The sequence below is a fragment of the Eriocheir sinensis genome, chromosome 33, assembly GCF_024679095.1.
Source record: "Eriocheir sinensis breed Jianghai 21 chromosome 33, ASM2467909v1, whole genome shotgun sequence".
NCBI lineage: Eukaryota > Metazoa > Arthropoda > Malacostraca > Decapoda > Varunidae > Eriocheir > Eriocheir sinensis.
This window is the reverse complement of record NC_066541.1, coordinates 17,112,476-17,134,975: the sequence shown is the minus strand read 5'-3', so window position 1 is coordinate 17,134,975 and position 22,500 is coordinate 17,112,476. Positions and strand designations below refer to the sequence as shown.

The 22,500-nt window shown below is 45.5% G+C and overlaps 1 protein-coding gene across 2 annotated transcripts in view; it reads right to left on the bottom strand.

Moving 5' to 3' along the window:
* LOC127006808 (BTB/POZ domain-containing protein Tiwaz-like) overlaps positions 1-22,500 on the bottom strand; it is a 148,451-nt gene that overhangs the window by 62,114 nt on the left and 63,837 nt on the right. The window contains exons 3-4 of one of the 2 annotated variants that reach the window (XM_050877150.1): positions 14,525-14,563; positions 8,696-8,743 (exon numbers count right to left, since the gene is read on the bottom strand). In XM_050877150.1, coding sequence (XP_050733107.1) covers positions 8,696-8,743; positions 14,525-14,563 — 87 coding nt within the window. The remainder of the gene's footprint in view (positions 1-8,695; positions 8,744-14,524; positions 14,564-22,500) is intronic. The other variant, XM_050877151.1, reaches the window with a different exon arrangement.

Below are 22,500 nucleotides of genomic sequence, written 5' to 3'. Positions count from 1 at the left end.
TTTGATGAAGTCTTCCGCGACGATACTGACATGGTGTGTGTGTGTGTGTGTGTGTGTGTGTGTGTGTGTGTGTGTCATGGAAGTCCATAATCCACACATTCTCTCAACTCCTTTCCTTTATTCTCCTTTTCTTTTTATCATTCATCTTCTACATCGATACGAAAGAGAAGACAAGAGATAGATAGATAGATAGGAAGATAGAGACAGCGAGAGAGAATGAACAGATAAACAGGTAATCAAACAATTAAGAACAACAGGTAACGCGCAAGGTAAGACAAAACAAAACCTTCTCTTTACCTAGCGATGACGTCACGAGCACTGGAGAAGGAAAGTGACTGGGCTCAAAAAAACAATACAAGTGTGATTCGTCTTTTTGTCTCTCTGTCTTGTGGTCTACGCGACACTTCTGATGTTGAGGTTCCGTGTTACTTTCTCTCCTTCCCCTCTCCCTTCTTCCCTCCTGTTCTTCCCTTTTCTCCTCTCCTCTAGTTCCTTCTCTCCTTCTCCTTACTTTCCCTTTTTTCTCCCTTCTCCATCCTTCTTCTCCTTCCCTCCTCCCTCTCCCTTCTTGCCGCCTTTCCTAGTTCTCTCTCTCCTCTTTTCCTTCCTGCCCTTTTCCATTATCTCTCCCTTCTCCTCCTCTTTCCTTCTTCTTACCGTCTCTCCTTGTTATTTCTCTCCTCTTTTTCTTTCCTCCGTCTTCCCTTATCTCTCCCTTCTCCATCCTTCTCGTTTTCCTCCTTCCCTTATCGTTTTTCCCAGCATAGTAGTAGTAGTAGTAGTAGTAGTAGTAGTAGTAGCATCAACAACACTGCATTGCTACATATATATCATCATTGGGAATTACGTAATATTTGCACTTTAGTGGAATACGAGGGATCCAATATATAAAACAAGTAGACATTATTATATACTTGTACTTTCCCTTCACTGCACAAACAAGCAACAAACAAACACCTCACAACATACGCGCTTACTTCAAACAGTAGAAGAAAACAGGGAAATAAATACACATCAAATGAATTTAACGAAAGTGAAAATCCTCTTCAGCAGCATCAGTATATAACAAAACAGTAGTACGCTAAAACAATTCCCCGAACATGCAACAACGCTACTCAACGCTACACAAAGCCACGGCAAACGCATTTTCGTGATAGGCACGTTACCTAAATATCTTTATGCCATTGGTGGAAAAATATATATTAACCGAGGCGTGGCGAAACTTATGTATACAGGAATAGCGAAGAGACTTTTTAGAGGATAGCCAATGGACGAGGAGGAGGAGGAGGAGGAGGGGGAGTGAGGGGTAAGTGAGAAGATCGTAAACTGAAATTTTATTGTGTCGGAATATTTCTATCAGCTACGCGTGACAGTCTGATGATGAAATGCGCCCTGACTCTCTATTTGTTTATTCCTGCGCATTTATCACACACAAGCGAGAGAGGGAAAGAAGGATTTTGCCTGATGAATGCGGGGTGACGGTGTGGACGGCTGAATCATTATGACGCCCTCTGTGTGTGTGTGTGTGTGTGTGTGTGTGTGTGTGTGTGTGTGTGTGTGTTAGTCGACAAAGAGCGTACAGGGGAAGGGACTGAAGGGGTTTTGAAAGGGGAAAGGAGTTGGGAGAAGGAAGGAAGAAGGGAGATAAGAAAGAGAAAAGGGGAGGGGAAGGAAGGGAAAGTTTGGCAAAGGGAAAGGAGATGGGAGAAGGAAGGAAGAAGGGAGATAAGAAAGAGAAAAGGGGAGGGGAAGGAAGGGAAAGTTTTGAAAGGGGAAAGGAAATGGGAGAAGGAAGCAAGAAAGAAAAGGAAAGGAAGAGGAAGGAATTGAAGGGGTAGTTTTTAAAAGGGAAGATGGGAGAGAGAAGAGGAAAAAAAAGGGCAAGGAGAGAATGGGAGGAAAGGCGAAGGAAGAGAGAGGAGGGAGTGATGATGGTGGTGAGGAGAGAGGAGAGGAAAGAGGAGTCAAGAGCTGGTGGTGGTGATGGTGGTGGTGGTGGTGGTGGGTATTGCGTAGTGGTGATATACTGATGTCTGGTTGTAATAATAGTAGTAGTAGTAAGAGGAGGAGGAGGGAGGAAGGAGGAGGAGGAGGAGGAGATGCTGGAGGTGACAAGAGGAGATGTTTATTGTGCAAGGAAGGAGGTGGAGGGAAGGAAGGAAGGAGGGAAGGGAGGAATGAGTGGAGGAATGAAGGTGTGGGGGAAGAATGTGGAAGAAGGGAGGAGATGAGGGAGGAGGGAGTGGAGATAAATGGAGATAAATGGAGATAAGTGGGTGGAGATAGGGGGTGGAAGGGTGTGGAAGTGGAGGACAAAAAAATGTGGAATCAGGATTCAGGTGGAGGAGGTGGAGGAGGTGGAGGAGGAGGAGATGGAAGGAATGTACAAGTGGAGATGAAGGAGGTAAGGTGGAGATGAGTGGAGGAGGAGGAGGAGGAGGAGGAGGAGGAAAATGGGGTATAATATGGGTTCAGAGAAGATACGGCAACGTCATTAACAAGAGAAGCCGGAGGGAGAGAGAAACGGTGCCCCCTCCCCCCCTTTTCTCTCCCTCCTTCCCTCCCTCTCTCCCTCCCTTCTTCCTTCCAGCTCCTTCATTCCTCTCTCTCTCTCTCTCTCTCTCTCTCTCTCTCTCTCTCTCTCTCTCTATCTCTCTCAGCTGCAGTACTCTTTTTTTATCCTCCACCTCTCTTTCTCTCCCTTCTTCTCTCCCTTTTCTCCCTTTTTTTTCCCTTCAATCTCTCCACCTTCCATTTCCTCCGTTCTCATTTGCAGTACCCTATTCCCCCCCCTCTCTCTCTCTCTCTCTCTCTCTCTCTCTCTCTCTCTCTCTCTCTCTCTCTCTCTCTCTCTCTCTCTCTCTCTCTCTCTCTCTCTCTCCTACAAGTTTCATCTTTTCTCTCTCTCCTCTCTTTCTCTCCATTTTTCTCTCCCTACTGCTATTCCGATTTTTCCCCTTTTTTCTCTCCCTCCTTTTCCTCCTTTTCCTCCTTGTTCTCCTTTTATTCCTCTTTTTTCCTCCCTTTTATTTTTCCCTCCTCCCTTTTTCTCCCTTTTCCTCTCCCTCTTCCTCTCCTTATCCTCCCTTCTTTCTCTCCCATTCCCATATTCTCCATCACATCTCTTCTCTACATTTCTCTCCTCTTCCTTCCTCTCTTTTTCCTCCTCATCCATCTGTCATCCATGCAGCATCCTTTTTCCTCCAACCTTTTCCTCCATCTCTCCACGTCTTCCTCCAGTTTCTCTCTCCATTTTCTCCTTCACATTTATCTTCCCTCCATGTTTTATCCGTCTTCCAAGTTCTTTTATTTTCTCTCTCCCTCCCTTCCTCCTCCTCCTCCTCTCCACTCTTCCTCCAGTTTCTCTCTCCATTATCTCCTTCACATTTATCTTTCTTCCACGCCTCCTCCTTCTTCCGTTATTTTCTCTCCGACCTTCCCTCTCTCTCTCTCTCTCTCTCTCTCTCTCTCTCTCTCTCTCTCTCTCTCTCTCTCTCTCTCTCACATATATCTTAATTCCATGCCTCTTCTTCCTCTTTTTCCTCTCCCTCTCTCTCTCTTCCTTGCCTCACTTCCCCCAAACACACACACACACACACATACAAACACACTGACCACAAACACCAACGATCATAGCCGTTTAAGTGACCACAAATTCACAACATATTAACATCATATATTTTTCGTTCAAAGCAACCATTTATCGTAAGCCAGACTATTTTAACATCAAGTTCTACACCGTTCTCTGTCTCCTCCTCCTCCTCCTCCTCCTATTCCTCCTCCTCAGAAACTGGCTCTCCCTCAAAACGGAGTCTGGGTGAAACTTGAAGCCTAGGACGCAGAGTTTGGTCTCCTTGTTGTCCTCCCCCAGCTCTCTCTCTCTCTCTCTCTCTCTCTCTCTCTCTCTCTCTCTCTCTCTCTCCAGCGGGTTGGTTGCTGCTGGTTCCCGTTTGTACACGCGTAGCTCGGCCTTGAGGTGTGTGTGCGTGTGTGTGTGCGTGTGTATGTGTGTATGTGTGTGTGTGTGTGTGTGTGTTGGCTAGATATTTTTTTTCCTTGTATGCGCAGAAACTATAGAGACGAGGAGGAAAATATGTGCTATGCCCTCTCTCTCTCTCTCTCTCTCTCTCTCTGATCACGTGCTAGAATCCATCCTTGTGTGTGTGCGTGCGTGTTTGTGTGTGTGTGCAGGGGTGTGGTCGCCGGTCAGTCAGTCAGTGTTGCAAATACCAAGAGACGAACTGGACTAAAGGTTATCAATGTCTCGATGCCGCCACTGCCGCCGCCGCCCGAGGGAGTGACGCACAACAGGGGGCGAGGAAACGTAGGGGGGAGGAGGTGAAGGGAGGGGGAGGAGGAGGGGAGAAGGGGGACAAGGGAGGAAGAGGGGGGGGAGGAATAAGGAAGTCAAGGTGAAGAGGAAGGGAAAGGGAGGCGGGGGAAGGGGAGGAAAGGATGAGACAAGGGAGGAAGGTAGGAAAGGAGAAGAAAGGGAAGGGAGGAAAGGGTAAGAAATAATAATGAAGGGAATAGGAGAAACGAAGGGGTGAGACAAGGGAGGAAAGGAGGAAGAGGGGAAGATGGAGGGGAGGAGGGGAGAGAAAGGGGAGGAAGGGGACGAAGGACCGAGATAAGAATATAATTTGAAAAGCAAACGGAAGAAACGGATATGATTTTTGCGGCGATCTGCGTGTGTGTGTGTGTGTGTGTGTGTGTGTGCTGTCTAAACAATTACTCTGAAAGTCTCTCCGCGTCCAGAAATTCATGACGACCTCCGCTGGAACGCCGCGGCAAAAGTAGGATCGAGAGTTTTTTTTATTCCGAACTGATGCGGGGATTGTTTCTTCTGGCGTCAGGGAATTAAATGATGTGTGTACAGAGACGAGAGAGAGAGAGAGAGAGAGAGAGAGAGAGAGAGAGAGAGAGTGTAGCCAGACATACATACATTCATAAAGACAAAAAGAAAGACAGACAGACAGACAGACAGACTTGGGCAGATAGATGTATAGATAGAGTTAAATAGATAGACAGAGATAAAGAGAGAGACCCGTTTATATCAGTCTCACAATAATAATAATAATGATAATAATAATAATAATAATAATAATAATAATAATAATAATAATAATAATAACAATATCACCACCAATAATAACTCCGTCACCACCACAACCGCCAACGTCAACACCAACAACACCAGTAATAAAACACAAACCTCTAATTATTAAACCGCGTGTATCATCCAGGTAACCAAAACATTAATGCTGTGCCCGGTAATCTTGTACACACCTGAGTCGCACCTGTTACCTGTCCGTTACCTGCGTCAGTCAGCCATCAGTTAGTAAGTCAGGCGTGGGTAGCGAGCTCAGAGTATCAAGCGAAATTTAACATGTACCTCACTGTTTACTGAGGCCTGTCACACTCCACCTGATAACATTATGCACGACCAAAGCGGGAGAATGGCAACTCAAGCGCTGTAGGAAAAAGTATTCAGTGTCGGTATTGGCATTCAGGTTATTCACTCTACATATATAATGTGTGACGAAGTGTTTTACGAAGGAATTCTCTATTTATACACACTGGCTATGGAAAAAAGTTTATGCCATTTATATAATCGTGCTATTTAATATCCTGATAACAGATTTTCAACCCAAGGAAGAGAGCGGCAACACAGCAATTGTAACTTATTTATGGTCCTCAGGTTATTCACTCGCTATAATGTGGGACGAGATATTGTACAGACGATTTCCTTGTTTATTCATTTTATCTGGAGAAAAATATACTTCCATTTTATATGCGTGCAATGTAATGCTTTATTGAGAGTCAGACGGCGCCATTATAACGCGATTTCAGACTGTATATGCAATGCCTTCGTGTTTCATAATAGTAGGCTAGAAGAATAGTAGGAAAAAGTATACGTAGTTAGGAGATGTTTGCTGGTTAACGCTGTATTGAGTGTCACAAAGCACCACCATCACGAAACTTCTAAATACAAGCCGCTCCTCTGTGTTTGATGTAATGCAGATCGTAGAAAGTAGGAAAATTATACTTTCTAAGGAGATGTTTGCTGGTTAACGCTGTATTGAGTGTCAGAAAGCACCACCATCACGAAACTTCTAAATATAAGCCATTCCTTCGTGTTTGATGTAAGGCAGAAAGTAGGATATGTGTACGTCCTTATCATGTTTGCTGGTTAACGCTGTATTGAATGTCAGAGAGCGCTATACCATCACGAAACTTCTAAATATAAGCCATTCCTTCGTGTGTGATGTAAGGCAGGTCGTCCGTGGAGCCTCATCGAGCTGGCGAGAAGGTCAGACCGTCAGATTGTCAGCGCGAAAGTATTTTGAAACCTACAGCAAATAAGGGGAAACTAATCTGTTATTGGAGTCGTGCACACCACTCGTCCTGCCTGATTGCATTGTTCGCTTTCATCATCATCGTCCTCTACACTTGCTGAAATGAATTTGTATAGGTGTTTCTTTGTTTGATGGGATGATACGTAACACTTGTAAGTAAAGCTCGTTCTGGCTTGAATTTGTATAAGTGTTTGTTTGATGGGATGATACGTGACACTTGTAAGTAAAGCTCGTTCTGGCTTGAATTTGTATAGGTGTTTGTTTGATAAAGCTCGTTCTGGCTTGAATTTTTATAGGTGTTTGTTTGATGGGATGATACGTGACACTTGTAAGTAAAGCTCGTTCTGGCTTGAATTTGTATAGGTGTTTGTTTGATGGGATGATACGTGACACTTGTAAGTAAAGCTCGTTCTGGCTTGAATTTGTATGGGTGTTTCTTTGTTTGATGGGATGATACGTGACACTTGTAAGTAAAGCTAGTTCTGGCTTGAATTTGTATGGGTGTTTCTTTATTTGATGGGATGATACGTGACACTTGTAAGTAAAGCTCGTTCTGGCTATGGTGAAAATGATAATAAAAACAATGATGGTGCTAATAATAGTATAAAATCAATAATACCAGGCACAAAAAATAACACCTATGACGAAAATGATAAAAAAAACAACGATAATGATAATAATAATAAAAAACAATAATGCCAGGCACGTAAATAACACTTATAAGGAAAATTATAATACAAACGATCTTAATGATAACAAAAAAAAAAATAATAATAATACCAGGCACAGAAATTATAAGACCCAGAAATACCATTAATAGTACCAACCGGACAAGCAAAATAAAAGCCATGTACACCAAACATCATTAAGAAATACACAAAAAAAGTTATATATTTTTTTCCACTCGTCTTAGGAACACACGACACCTGTACGGCATCCCGGCAATTAACCTTCATCATCTCACCTTTCCGGGCGTCACACCTGGTAGTCATTTTTCCTCCTCAGTAATCTTAAGAAGGAGGTATAAATATGGTCCCTTTCTGTAGGTCATGGCTACTCTACACGTCTGTTAGTAAGCACAGGCGATGGAAAAGTTATCTGACACCCTTTGTTGCTTTACCTATCACTACGTATACATGCTGTGGATAAATATGTTTTGCCCAACGGTAGAAAAAACGTTGCATCTCGTCATTAGTTACGCCTCGCCAAACTATCACAGGCTAATCTCAAAATGTTTATGCTTGAAAAATGTTCACCGAGTGTTTTAAATTGAGTTCGTGTGCTTAGAAAAACTATTAATCCCTGTGTTTGTCTCTGTTTGGTATTTCTGGAGTTAATGTTCGGCTCCCAAAATTAACAAAAGATTGAGTTAGTAAAGGTTAAGTTAGGAAAATGTGCACCAATACTTTTCATAGGAGTTTCTGCGCCTAGAAAAATAAATATTAATCACTGTGTCTGTTTGGCATTTCTAGGACTGATGTTCGGGTTCTAAAACTAATAAAAAATGAGTTAGTCATGGTTAAGCAAGGAAAATGTGCTCCAATACTTTTCATAGGAGTTTGCGTGCCTAGAAAAAAAAAGTTTGTCTGTGTTTGGCATTTTTGGAGCTGATGTTCGTCGCTCAAAATTAACAAAAGATTGAGTTAGTTCTGGTTAAGTTAGGAAAATGTGCTCCAATACTTTTCATAGGAGTTTGCGTACCTAGAAAAAAAAAGTTTGTCTGTGTTTGGCATTTTTGGAGCTGATGTTCGTCGCTCAAAATTAACAAGAGATTGAGTTAGTTCTGGTTAAGTTAGGAAAATGTGCTCCAATACTTTTCATAGGAGTTTTTGCGCCTTGGAAAAAAAAAACTAATCGCTGTGTTTGTGTGTGTGTTTGGCATTTCTGCGGCTCATGTTCGGCTGCTAAAATTAAAAGAGAGAGTTACTCCGAGTTAACCTTCAGCTCCCGAGTCTACAAGCGAACACTTCCCTTCCAGACAAGCTTGAAAACATGCACAACACAACAACAACACCGTCCGTGCATGTGTGTGTGTGTGTGTGTGTGTGTGTGTGTGTGTGTGTGTGTGTGTGTGTGTGACTGATTTATCCGTCTGCCTTCTTGTTTGTCTGTATGTCTGTTTGCTTGTTCTCTCTCTCTCTCTCTCTCTCTCTCTCTCTCTCTCTCTCTCTCTCTCTCTCTCTCTCTCTTCCCCTTCGTATGTGTTGTATCGTTGCTTGTTCATGCTTTGTTCAACACACACACACACACACACACACACACACACACACACACACACACACACACACACACACACACACATGCACAGGTATATACTACAACGTTAATTATCTTACCGTGTCGACGCTCCGTTTCTGGCCGTCTTCGTATAACTGTCCCACATACTGTTGAGAGGACAAACGCACACTCATCAATCCACACACACACACCCACACACGCACACACACAAAGCTCCACGCACATAAGAAATATATATACACAAGTTTGGATTAGATTTCTACTGCTTAGTGCGAGTATTTTAAATTATTGTACATATCATCTATTTATTATGGAGTTAGTTAAGTATATTCACATAAAATAATATTCACATTAATATCTACACATATGAAGGAAATTATGTGATTAGTCGGTGTTAGAGGAGGTATTAAGGCTATTTATTACTTTGACTTATAGGTGTTGATCATGATAGCTATTTATGTATAACTCTCTCTCTCTCTCTCTCTCTCTCTCTCTCTCTCTCTCTCTCTCTCTCATATTTCCTTTTCCCGCTTCTCCAAATATATCATCCGTTCCTCCCCTCCTCTGCAATCTCTCTCTCTCTCTCTCTCTCTCTCTCTCTCTCTCTCTCTCTCTCTCTCTCTCTCTCTCTCTCTCTCTCTCTCTCTCTCTCTCCTTCAGGTCTACCTCTCATATTCCATTTTTATTTTCCTCCATTTTTTCTCTCCATCCATCGGCTTCTCTCGTCCCTCCTCTCTCTCTCTCTCTCTCTCTCTCTCTCTCTCTCTCTCTCTCTCTCTCTCTCTCTCTCTCTCTCTCTCTCTCTCTCTCTCTCTCACACACACACACACACACACACACACACACACACAGTTAAAAAAAAATGACGATTCCACCCTTTCACGATATCGGGTGATCTTGGTCAGGCTGGATGGAGGGGGAGGAGGAGGAGGAGGGGGAGGAGGAGGAGGAGGAGGAGGAGGAGAGAGGGAGAGAATGACTAGAAACGGTCTATATATGGCTCTGTTGTTTTATCTATATTCTTTTTTTATTTGTATATGTTTCAAAGTTTTTTTGTTTTCTTTATCTTTGGTTTTGTGAATTCTCCCACGCTCTCGCATTCGTCAATTTATGTTCATTGACTCAGCGTTTTACTTCATGTCTTTTCATTTACTTTCCTTGTGAATTAAAATATGAAGAATGGAAACTGTGTGTGGATTGAAACTAGAGGAATTGCAAACTGAACTGTTGAAAGTGAAAAGGTTGGAAATGGAAATGGTTTGGAAGTGGAAACGTTGGAAATTGAATGACCTGAGTGTGGAACTATTATTATTATTATGATAAGCTACCAAAGCCTTCCTCCAAGGTGCAGATACAACAACTTGAACCACACAAAATACCAAAGGGTACTGGAGAGAGACAAAGGCAACGAATACTTAAGATACTGGACAGTCACAGAAAAAAGGAGGAAAAATAAAATTACTGTTTCAAGACAAAATGATTAGATATTAAAGTTTTAGATGCCGAATGGTTAAAAAGGAAAAGGTTTGATATGAAAAGATTCTACGTAAAAGAGTTGCAAAAGGATCGGAGTGGAATCGAATGGTTGCGAGTGGAATGGATAGAAATTGTAAAATCGTACAGTCGTAGGGTTGAAAATGAAAAAGCTTGAAAGGAAAGGATGGAAAGTGAAAAAATTGGGTACGGATGGGTTGAGAGTGGAACATGTGGGAATAGAAAGGACTGAGAGTGGAAATGGTAAGAAATTATAGTATTAGAAGTCGCAAGCTTGAAAATAAAGGGCTTTGAAAGGGAGGATTGAAAGAGAAAAGGGCTAAAAGAGAAGGGAAGTGTAGCGTTTGAGAATTGAGTGGTTGAAAGTGAAGTGGTTAGAAATAAAAGTGTTGGAAGTCGTAAGGTTGAAAATTAAGGAAGGGGTTTGAAGGGGAAGAATTGAAAATGGAAAGGTTAAAATTGAAGAAATGAAAAAAAAAAACAGTGCAAGGCCGAACGTCGATGGGTTGAAACTGATAGCATAGAAATCAAGTGGCTTAGAGTGAAAAGGTTAACAGAAAAAAAGAGTTGAAAACGCTAAAAAAAAAAGTTGAAAAAGAAAAGGTTATAAAAAGGAGTTGGAAGAGAGGTGAAAATGGAGTTGAAAGGAAGTTAAAAAAGGAGAGATTGAAAGAGATGGAAGGGCCAGGGATGGAAGGGGAAGAACTTCAATAGTAAGAGTTGAAAATAGAAGAGGATGGATGAAAGGAAGGGAAATGAATGAACTTTGAAGGATAGAAAGTGAAAGAGGAGATGGAAATGGAAAGGCTGGGATTGAAAAATGAAGAAGGATGAAGGTTGAAACGAAATTGGATGGAAAGAGGATGAATTGCAATAGTAAGAGTTGAAAAAGGAAGGGGAAGAATTGAAATGGGAAGAGATGAAACTAGAGGAGATGGAAATGGAAAGGCTGAGAGTGAAAACTGAAAGAGGATGATATGTTGAGGAAAAAAATATTAGATGAAAGTAGAATATAGCGAAAAAAATATATATATAAGAAAAGTGCCGTACGGTTGACTGCCTGGCTAACCTGTTTTGTGGGATTTATTTTTTGTTGTTGTTATTGAAACGGGTTGTTGATAGTATGGTTATTCTTTTATTATCATTATTATCATTATTATTATTATTATTATTATTATTATTATTATTATTATTATTATTATTATTATTATTATTATTATTATTATTATTATTATTATCTTTATCTCCTCATTTCCCATTTCTTTTTCCTCTTCCTCTTTCTTTCTGTTTCCCCTTCTCCCTTCCTATCATTTTCTTCTCATTCCTCATCCTTTTCCTCTTCTTTTTCCTTTTTCATTCCCTTTCGGTTGCTCCTTTTCCTCTCATTCGTCTCCCCTTTCCTCATGTCTAAATTCTCTCATCTCTTTTACTCCTCCTTTTCCTCTTCTTTTTCGTCTTCCTTTCTCTTCCTATTCCCCTTTTTCCCTTCCTCTCCTTTTCCTCTCATTCCTCTTCCATTTCTCTGTTTCCATTGCTTTTAGTTCCTTTCCTTATCTTCAACTCCCTTTTCTTCCTCCTCTCCTCCTCTTCCTCCTCTTCCTTCCTCCTCCTCCTCCTCTTCCTCCGGGCTCAAAGTGAAAGCTTGTGGCAACAGATGTACTGCCTGAAAGTGCAACAAGTCTTCCTCCTCCTCTTCCTCCTCCATTTCTTCCTCCGCCACTTCTTTCTCCTCGTCCAGTTCCTCCTTTACCAGATACTCTTTTTTTTTTTGTAATCATAATTTTTGTCCTCTTCCTCATCGTAGTCATCTTCATCTTTTTGTTCTTCTTGTTCTTCTATATCTTGCTCTTCTTGTTCTTGTTCTTCTTCATCTTCATCTATTTCTACTTCGTTTTCTTCTTCTTCATCTTCTTCTTCTACTTCTTCTTCTTATTATTATTATTTCCAAGGGCCAATATGTTGTTCTTCATTTTATAAATGTCTAAAGGGCCAAGGTAACGGAGATTAGCACTGAGGCCACGCGCAGCTGCACCGTATGCCTTTTAGCCCAACCATACCTTTCCTTCATCTAAATCAAAACAACCCAACACCTTCCCCTATCACCACCTCTTCTAATGGCAGCGCAGGGAACAGAGGACTATACCCTTACCGTACCTTTCACTATACCTTTCCTTCTTCCATATCAAAACATTCCACCTTCCCCTTCCTATCACCTCATCTTCTCGTAATGGCAGCGTTGGGAACAAAAGACAGACCATTCACGTAACAGGCCATTTAGCGTCCGTGTTCTTGTCGCCTCAATTGCCTGTCTTATTCCTCTTTGCGGTTTGCCAATGCGGTGTGTCAGTGTGTGGGTGTGTGGGAGGTAGGGAGGGAAGAGGGGAGGGGAGTGTGGGGGGAGTGGGAAGGGGACGTTGTGTGTGTGGAGGTGGGTATGTCGTGTGTGTGTGTGTGTGTGTGTGTGTGTGTGTGTGTGTGTGTGTGTGTGTGTGTGTGTGTGTGTGTGTGTGTGTGTGTGTGTGTGTGTCATCGCCCTTTCTCTTGTCTTGTCGATAAGGAGAAAAGGAAAAGTAATTATTATCGATGACTGTAAATCTGTCGCGTGTTTTCTGTCACTAATCATTTGTTTCCGTTTTCCTTCCCTCCTTCCTGCTTTCTATTCTCCTTTCCTTCCTTCCTTCCATCTTTTTTCACGGCATTTCTTCCTTCCTTCCTTCCTGTTTTATTTTCTTCATTCCTTCCTTTCTTTCTTTCTTCCTTCCCGTCTTTCTTTCTTCCTTACTTCCTGTCTTCCTTTCTTTCTTCATTCTTTTTTGTCTTCCTTCTTGTATTCCTTTCTTTCTTCCGTTGTACGTAATTTCTTCCTTGCCTCCTTTATATTTTTCTTTGTGGAGTTTTTCAGACTTCAGCATAAGGGCGATATGTGAAAGAAAGAGAGAGAGGGACAAACAAAGATAGACAGACAGACAGACAGACAGATAGAAAGAAAGACAGAAACAGAGAAACCATATAAGCAGACAAACAAAAACAATGAGACAGAGAGAAGAAGAAAGCAACAGAAAACAGACAGAGACAACCAGGCAAAGTGAACTCCTCAAGTCACTGTTTATTCTCTTCTCTGGGCGAGGAAAGTGCAACGGGGCCTCAGCGGGCGGGCCGGCGGGGGCGTCATGGAGCCCTAACAGCACGCCCTTGGCTCCGGCGGTGCGTGGGAACCGGGCGCTGGAGTCCCCGTAGGTGCTCCCTCAGGATGTGGTGGTGGTGGTGTAGATGGTGGTGGTGCCCAGGAGGAAGGGGGTAGTGGACACATTTCTCTTCTTCCCTCCCTCCAGCTTTCCTCCCCTTTCTCCTCCTCCCATATTCGCTTCTCTCTCTTCCTCTTCCTTTCCTTCTCCTCTACTCGTTCGGCTTACGTCACTTCTTTCTTCTTTTCTTCTCTCTCTCCCTCCCTCGTTCCCTTCCTCCTTTTTTTCTGTTCCCTATTCTCTATCGTTATTGTTAACAGCCTCTACTTTTCCTCTTTTCTCTCTTATTCCTATTTGGGAAAGGGCAAAAGAAGGTGAGTAGGAACAGGATAAGAGGGAAAAAATATGATAAAAGAATAAAGTGAAAAAAATGGTTGGGGAGGATTAGAAGTGAAAGGGTGGATGGTTAAGTAGATAGGGAAAGATTGAAGCTAGAACAGGTAAGGTTAACGTGTAATGGGAACGAGGTAGGCTGAGGATTAAGGCTGAATGGAGGCACGCAAAGGTTACGGAGGTATATAAGGTAAAGGGTGAGACTGGTGCGGGTAAGGTCTTGGAGAGAGAGTAAGGCCAAGGAAGGGAGTAACGAAGGCCCATTTCCTTAGACATTTTCGACTTTCACACGCTATTTCCAAGGGCCACAAGGGAGTTTAATCGGGTTCTCATGGGTGCATATCACATTCATGGTGTAGAAGCCTTGCCAAACTATCACTAGGCTCATAAAACTACCCATGGAAATACTAACACAACCTCCAGGAAAGCCTTATCAAATGTGAGTGTGTTAGGCCCCGGAGTGTTTGAGAATACGGACTTCATGATGCAAGGAAAGGAAGATAGAGAGTTAGGTAGATAAAGGTAAAGGAAGATAAGGAGAGCAGAGCAGTGATAGTGTGTAGTGGGTGATCGGTCGACGGGTGATATTTGACTCTTACTGAAGTATAGTATATGTAGTAGTATGTATAGCAAGCGGTGAGGCAAGTAAGGGTAAGGTCTTATAGGGAGAGCATGGTCGGGAAAGGCATTCAAGATAAAACGAGCGGAGCATTGATGGTGTGAGGTGGGTGTGAGGTGAACGGATGATAGCTGGTTCAGTGATGGTGTGTGATGGGTGATCGGTGAACGGATGATAGCTGATGCAGTGATGGTGTGTGGTGGGTGATCGGTCGACGGGTGAAAGTTGACTCTTACCTGGACCGAAGACTGTCAAGGTTGTCCCCGCAGATTCTCCTGTGGAAGGGAAGGAGAAAATATTATAAAACGCTGTACTGAAGAAAATGGCACCGGATATGACAAGACAGATACAGGAAAAGAAATGGAGGAAGAGGAGGAAAGAATGAAAGGAAGGAGTGAGGTAGAGGAAGGTAAAGGAAGGCTTAGTGATGAAAGGAAGAGAAGACGGACACAGCATAACGAAAGGGGGTAAAGGAAGAAGAGGAAAAAGAAAGATGAATACAGTAAAAGGAAAGGGAGAAGAGGAGGATGAGGAAAGGGAAGAGAGCATGAGGGAAATGAAGGTAAAGATAGGTAAAGGAAGACAAAGGAAGGCGTAGCGATGAGAGGAAGAGAAGAGAACTGCACACGCCATGAAACGCAAACACAGCACTAATAATTATGATGCATTCCTGCTGAACAAGACAAAAAAAAATCGTAATATAGGAAACATTCTTGCAAATACAAAATACTCGGAATATTCATCAGCTTAATAGAACGACCCCGATAATAATAATAGCAATAATAATAATAATAATAATAATAATAATAATAATAATAATAATAATAATAATAATAATAATAATAATGGTGGTAATGTTGCTGTTTTTATGCTTTTTATTATCATTATTATTCTCATCATCATCATCATTACACTTTTATTAATATTCTCCTTCTGTTTTTCTCCTAATTCATCAATTATTCATTATTTCCTTTCCTTTTTTAACTTTTCCTTCCTCCTCTTGTTTCTCTTCACTTTCCTCCTCCTCCTCCTCCTCCTCTTCCCCCTGGCGTGCCCCGGGGTAAGGCTGGGGGGAGGTGAGGCCCAGGGGCACCCCAGTATATGTTACATGCCACACCTCCACCCCTGGCATGGCCCTGGGGGAGATGGGGGGGTGGGGGGCCTCGTTCTCCTTCTCCCCCTCCTCCTCCCCTTTCTCCTCCCTTCTTTTTTCCCCTTTACCCCTTCTCTTCCTCCTCTTCCTCCTCCTCCTCCTCGTCATTATAATCATGTTTTCTTTTTACTCCTTTCTTGTTCTTTTCTTGAGTCTCTTTTATTCCATTCTCTCTTCCTCTTCTAAGTTTGTCCTCCTCCTCCTCCTCCTCCTCCTCCTCCTTTTTTTTCTTCTCCTCTTCACCTTCTAATAATCTCTTCGTCTTCTCTCACCTTATTTTTCATTTCATTCTCTCTTGCTCCTCTTCGTTACTCTTCCTCCTCCTCCTCCTCCTCCTTAGGCTTTTCTTGTCACTCCTTTTCTTCTTATACTCCTAATCTTCGTTCTTCACCTCATCTTTCACTTCATTCTCTTCTGCTCCTCCTCCTCCTCCTCCTCCTCCTCCTCCTCCCCCTCCCCTCCTCCTTCTCCCTTTCACCCACTGGGGATCACGACTTCACGGCCCCCCAGGCACTCTCTTCACTCCCCGGGGTTGTAATCAGCCAGACTCCCCCCGGGCGTGACTTACCTGGGAGGGAAGAGAGAGAGAAAGAGTAGAGGGAGAGTCGATAATACATACTCTCTCTCTCTCTCTCTCTCTCTCTCTCTCTCTCTCTCTCTCTCTCTCTCTCTCTCTCTCTCTCTTTCACCCCCTTTATCTCTCTCTAACCCCCTCCCCTTCACTCTCTCACCCTCCCTCTCCCTCTCTCTCTCTCTGTCCGCAAGAAGTTAATGGCGTGGCCGCGGTTTTTGTGCGGTGCCGAAGGACACGTCTTTGGACACGCCGCCGTTCATTGGGCGGGAAATAATTAACCAAGCAAGATTAACCATTCCGAATCGGCTGTCTCGCCCCCGGCCCAGCGGACTCAGCCTTGCGGTTAATCATTTCAGACCGAGAAAGAGAAATATGACTCGCTTAGAGGAGGAGGAGGAGGAGGAGGCGGAGGAGGAGTGTGGCATAGGAAGGAAGGCTATAGGAAGAGGAGAAGGAGGAGAAGGAGGAATTAGGAAAGTAGGAAGAGGAGGAATAGGTTGAGGAGGAGAGTAGGAGAGAGTAGGAGAGGACTATATGTATAAGGAGGAGTAGGAGGAGAACGCGGGAAAGGAAAACTATAGGAAGAAGAGGAGGAAAAGAAATAGAGGTTAAAAAAGGAGGAGAAAGTAAGAAAGGAAAACAATAAGAAGAAAAGAAAAATGGGAAAAAATGAGAGAACGTAGAAAGAGAGAACTATGGAAAGAGGTGGAGAAAGATGGATTAGGAAAGGAGTAGGAGGAGGAGGAGGAGGATGGGGAGGCGATAAGGGGGCGGGATAAGGGCGAAGGTGTATCGTTAGGTAATTACAGGTGTGGGTTATCGCCGCGTGGGAGAGAAGTTTCCGTGTTGTTACTTTATAGTCGTGGCGCCGAAGAGTTGGCGGGCTGCTGCGGGGGCTGGAGTTGGCGATGCGTGGGTAAAGACCGCGGAGAGTTGAGGGAGTGTTGGGAATGATTTGATGGAGGCCGTGTGTGTTTGTGTGTGTGTGTGTGTGTGTGTGTGTGTGTGTGTGTGTGTGTGTGTTAGCTTCCCCTCTCCCCCCGTATAGGTGTCACTCTTTCCTCGTTCCCTCTGTTTCGTTTCCTCCCTTCCCTCCCCTCCCTCTGCTCCCTCTCTTCCTCCCTCCTCCTTCCCCTCCGGCGGTGTATGTGGTTATCAAATATACAGCAGCGGTGAGCAGCGTCTCGTCTCTCTTCTATGCAAAGTTCCGCTTCATTCTTTGACATCATAAAGTCAACTCGGGCGCATGTTCATCCTCTATTTATTTTGTAAATATTTCCCCGCCAACTCGGCTCCTCAGAACTGTGTGATAACTCGTCGCTGAAAATTCAAGGAAAGCTAATATCCGAGTCCGAGTGAGGCGCTCCTTGGCTCCTTGGCCCGCCGTGTTTCATCAAGTGGGCGATGATTTCACAATGTTTTGTTGCAACACAGCGAGTGGATAAAGAAGCGAGAGTCGCGTACCGAGGCGGCGGCCGTGTTTACAAAGGCCCGGAGGAGGACTCGTCGGAGTTTCATTTAGCTGTCTGCCCCTCGGGGGAGCGCCGAGCCCCGCCGCAGGTGTGACCCCGGGCTGGGGGGTGGCGGGTGGAGGGTGCGGCGGGAGGGTACCTGCCTCAAGGACCGGCGCAATCCCCTGAGGGCGAGGTAGAGAAGGTCCCGGGATGCCGGACTGCGGCCGGACCACGGGGTGGGCGCGTCGGTGTGAGTGTGTGTGTGTGTGTGTGTGTGTGTGTGTTAAGAGGGGTAGGGAGGGAGGGAGGGAAGGTTGGAAGGGCCGAGGGAGTGTCCTTCGCGTTATGTGAGAGGAACTCGACGAAAATAGAGACGCGGATAGTTTTACTCCTTTCAATCAATTCGTTGAGCGACCCGACCGACCGACCGACCGACCGACCACCCGCCGCCCGCGTGTGTGTGCTTGTCCTCCTCCTCCTCCTTTCACCTCTTTGTCTGCCCGTCTCCTCCTCCTCCTCCTCCTCCTCTGTAGCGGCACCGTCAGCATATCTTCGTCCGTTCCATGCCGTTGCAAGCATATTTATTTAAACCATTACCAACACCACCTGTCCTTCTTACATCCCTCAGCACTGTCTTATTACTCTTAGCAACACTTGTACTCCTCACCTCCGCAACACAACACAGCACCAACCGCCTCCCTTACCCCTAAAACTAAAACACCCCCATCGCTTACCCAAGTCAGCCCCTCACTGCCCCTTCCAACACCCACTTCGCCGCCGCTGTGTAAGATCACCATTAGCAACACTCTCCTCCTTACCCCCACAACATAACACTACCAACCTTCTTCACCCTTTAACTCAGTGTTCCAGGCTTTGCAACACCCCCATCGCTTACCCCAGTCAGCTCCCCACTGCCCCTTCCAACACCCACTTCGCCGCCGTTGTGTAAGATCACCATTAGCAACACTCTCCTTACCCCCACAACAAAACACTTCCAACCTTCCTCACCCTTTAACCCAGTGTTCTAGGCTTTGCAACACCACCATCGCTTAACCCAGCCCCCAACTTACCCACGTAGCACAGGAGAACACTAACAACCTCCATTGACCATCACAACACAGTGTTCCATGCCTCGAAATACCGTGAAACACCCCATCTCAGCGCCACTGCCCCTCCCAGCATCCACTTCGCCGCCGTTGTGTGAGATTGCGTGAGGGCGCGACGGGAACGAAACGCAGTTAGGCGCAGCGGGACTGGACGGATCGCGGCATACCAAGGGAGCGGGGGAGCGGGGCGGGGTGAGGCGGGGCAGAGCTTAGCGGGGCGGGGCGTTGCAAGGTAAAGCGCAAAGGACCCGGTATTAGTTGGACACGAGCGGGGATGACGGGGGTGAGGCGGGGTGGGGCGGGGCACGACATAAAGACCCCAGAATTGGTTAGACATGGGCGGAGCAGCACGACTGGGCGGGGCGGGGCGTAGGGAGGGTAGGACGGGGATGGGGCGGGGCATAGAGCACCTGGGATGAGGTAGACACGGACGGGGCAGGGTGTAAACGCCCCTAGAATTGTTTAAACATGGGCGGGGCAGCAATTTCGGGACAGGGCGGGGTATGACGGGGACGGGGCCGGGCACAGAGGACCTGGGATACGTTAGACACGGACGGGGCAGCGGGGAGGGGCATAAAGGAACGGGGCAGCAAGACGGGGCAGGGTTTGGGTAGGATGGGGCGGGGGGGGCGGGAGGTATGTGCGGGGCTGTGTCTGGCTGCATTCTTATACTCCGCTGGACACTTGCCTCGGGGCATGCTTCGGGGACCCCAGCATCTTGCCCCGCCCCACCCCGCGTCCCCACCACCGCCGCCCCGCCGCCACCGCTGCCGCCGATGTCACGTCTTGAAGCTGTCGTGTCTCGGCGGCTGCAGTAACCCCGAGGCCGCGCGAGGTGAAAAAAGTACGACATAATATTTGTCAAAGGCGGAGAAGACGAAGGAGGAGGAGGAGGAGGAGGAGGAGGAGGAGGTGTGTGTGTGTGTGTGTGTGTGTGTGTGTGTGTGTGTGTGTGTGTGTGTGTGTGTGTGTGTGTGTGTGTGTGTGTGTGTGTGTGTGTGTGTGTGTGTGTCTGTGTGTGTGTGTGTGTGTGTGTGTGTGTGTGTGTGTGTGTGTGTATAGGTAAGAAGGAAGGTCCGAGGGGGTAGGGAAGGGGGTAGGGAGTCAGAGGAGAAAGGGGAGGGGTTAGGAGAAGGGGGGAGGTAGGCGGACACACCATTAGGTTATGCCCGCAGGGAAGCCAGACCCTACACACACACACACACACACACACACACACACACACACACACGTACACGCACACATTTACATACACGCGAGTGAGACAAAATAACCAAGCACACATTTTTTCAGTCACTTCAACATCGAGTCATCATGCCTTAAAGAGAGAGAGAGAGAGAGAGAGAGAGAGAGAGAGAGAGAGAGAGAAGAGAGAAAAGATAAAGCAGAAAAGCGGAAGAGACAGCAGAGTGAGCAGTACTGTCGAAATCTGGAAGAGTAGAGAGAGACAGGGAGAAGAGAGAGAGAGAAGGGAGAGGAGGAGGAGGAGGGAGAGGAGAGAGGGAGAGGCGAACATTCCTGGCGGCCACTGGTGGGTGGGTGTGCCTCAGGGTTGCCCACCGGCCCACCCTGCCGCCTCCGCTCGCCGCCCACCTCTCTCCCCGGGCCGAGATTCTTGCACCTTGAGGCTTATCCGGGAGAAACACGTGACGCGATCAGCTCTCAGCGATGCCAGAACCCGAGGAATCTCACAAACCCCTTATCTCCCTTGTAAAGACAGCGCAGGATTCTCAGACGCATCCACCTCTCAAATCAACAGTTACAAAGGTCGAAATGGAGGTCAATCGGGTTCTAATGATTGTTTCCTTAGGTTGACGGTACCGAAGAAGGGTCAGACTACCAGAAGAGTTATAAAACTACCCCTGGAAATGCTTGAAACTCCTACGAATGTCTTGTCAAATATGTGAGCTTGGGTGTCGAAATGTTTAAAAATATGACCGTCACTCCCATCTCTCTCGTAAAGACTCTCACTCCCTTCTCTCCTACGTGAAGAATATTCCCAAACTCTTCCAAAAAGTTTCACAGCGATGCCAGAACCCGAAGACTCACACTAAACCCTTGTCTCCCTTGTAAAAACTAACTATATACTCTTCTCCTTCTCCTAAAACCTCTTGCTGTACTCTTCCCTTCCGCCCAAAATCTCTCCCTTTCATTCCCCCTCTTATAATGACTCCCTCAAACTCTTCCAGACCCCAAAGACTCTCAACAATCCCTTCTCTCCCTTGTATATCCTTTTCCTACTTTCTCTCTCCCTTCCAAAGACCCTTCCCACCCTTGTAAACTCTCCCAAACTCTTCCAGAAAAGTCTTACAGTGATGCCAGAACCCAAAGACTCACTATACCCTTCTCTCTCTCTCTCCCAAAGACTCACTCCCTTCTCTCCCTCATAAGACTCTCCTAAACTCTTCTTAAAACTCTCCCATTGGTGCCAGAACGCTATCTTACTCTCCCAAAGGCTCTCATCTCTCTCCCTCCCTTCCTCTATCTATCTAACTATCTATCTATCTATCTATCTATGTATCTATCTATCTGTCAATCTATCTATCTATCTCCTTATGCATGTGTGTGTGTGTGTGTGTGTGTGTGTGTGTGTGTGTGTGTGTGTGTGTGTGTGTGTGTGTGTGTGTGTGTGTGTGTGTGTGTGTGTGTGTTTTCGTGACTCGTTCTCAGTTATTTTGTCGCCCAAGGTTGAATTTGAGAGTTGTAGGAGTGACGAAGGCCGTGAAGGAGGAGGAGGAGGAGGAGGAAGAGGAGATAGAGGAGGAGGAGGAGGAGGAGGTGTCGGGGTGTTCAGTTAGTGTGTCACATCCCCAGATAGTTTCTCTCTCTCTCTCTCTCTCTCTCTCTCTCTCTCTCTCTCTCTCTCTCTCTCAATTATGGTAAGAGTGAAAATGAATACACGCTGTCTGTCCTTCACTCTCCTCTTCCTATACTCTCCCTTTCTTCTTCCTCCTCCTCCTCCTCCTCCTCCTCCTCTCCCGCCCGCTATGCATACGTAAACACAAGCATTAAACTAACTGGTTGGTATCTTATAGTAAACACAAAAAAATAGGACATGGAAAATCATTTATGCTTCGTTGAATGGTAGACTTTGGGTACTGTAATCGATAGAGAGGGGGGGAGGAAGGAGGGAGGGGGTGAAGAGTGAATGTGGGAGAGGGGGAGTGTGGGTGTGGGTGTGGAGTGTTGGGGATAAGGGGGGGGGGGTGGATTTGGGTGTAAGGAGGTGGGGAAAGGGTGGGATGGAGTATACGTGTTAAATAGATAGGATTAGATACATAGGATTATATAGATTGGGTTGTATAGAAAGGGTATATAGATAGGGTTAAATAGTGATAGGGAAGAGTGGTTCGGTGTCTGTTAATATGAGCTAATGAATAAGGAGTAGTAGTAGTAGTAGTAGTAGTAGTAGTAGTAGTAGGAGGAGGAGGAGGAGGAGGAGTGCGCTGGCTGACTAACTGATTGAAACACCTGACGCAGATTTTCCTGGCCCTGAGGCCGCACCTGTGTCTTCAGTCCGTATTCTTAAACGTATTGGACTTTAACCACGACTGTTTCCCAAGGCCACAGAGAAGATTAACCCGGTTTCCACTGGTTATCTTCCCGTGTAAAACTATCACTACCATCACAAAACAGTCCATGAAAGTCCCAGCAACTTTTACGAGCGGCTTTTCAAACAGACAACCGAGGCGCCGTGACCTTTGAGAATACGGGTCTTCGGAATGCAGGTGGACAGAAGGGTGCTCTGGAAGACGTAGCGGCAGCGGGAAAGGTCTACCACACCCAATTAGCGTGCATGACTAAAGGCTTTTCCACGCAAACTTCCCCACTCATTCACTTTAAAGGCCTTGAAAACGGAGCATTGTAGTACAGGAGAGAAAAGAGGAGAGGTACAAGAAAGAAAGAAAGGGGAGAGATTTTACTG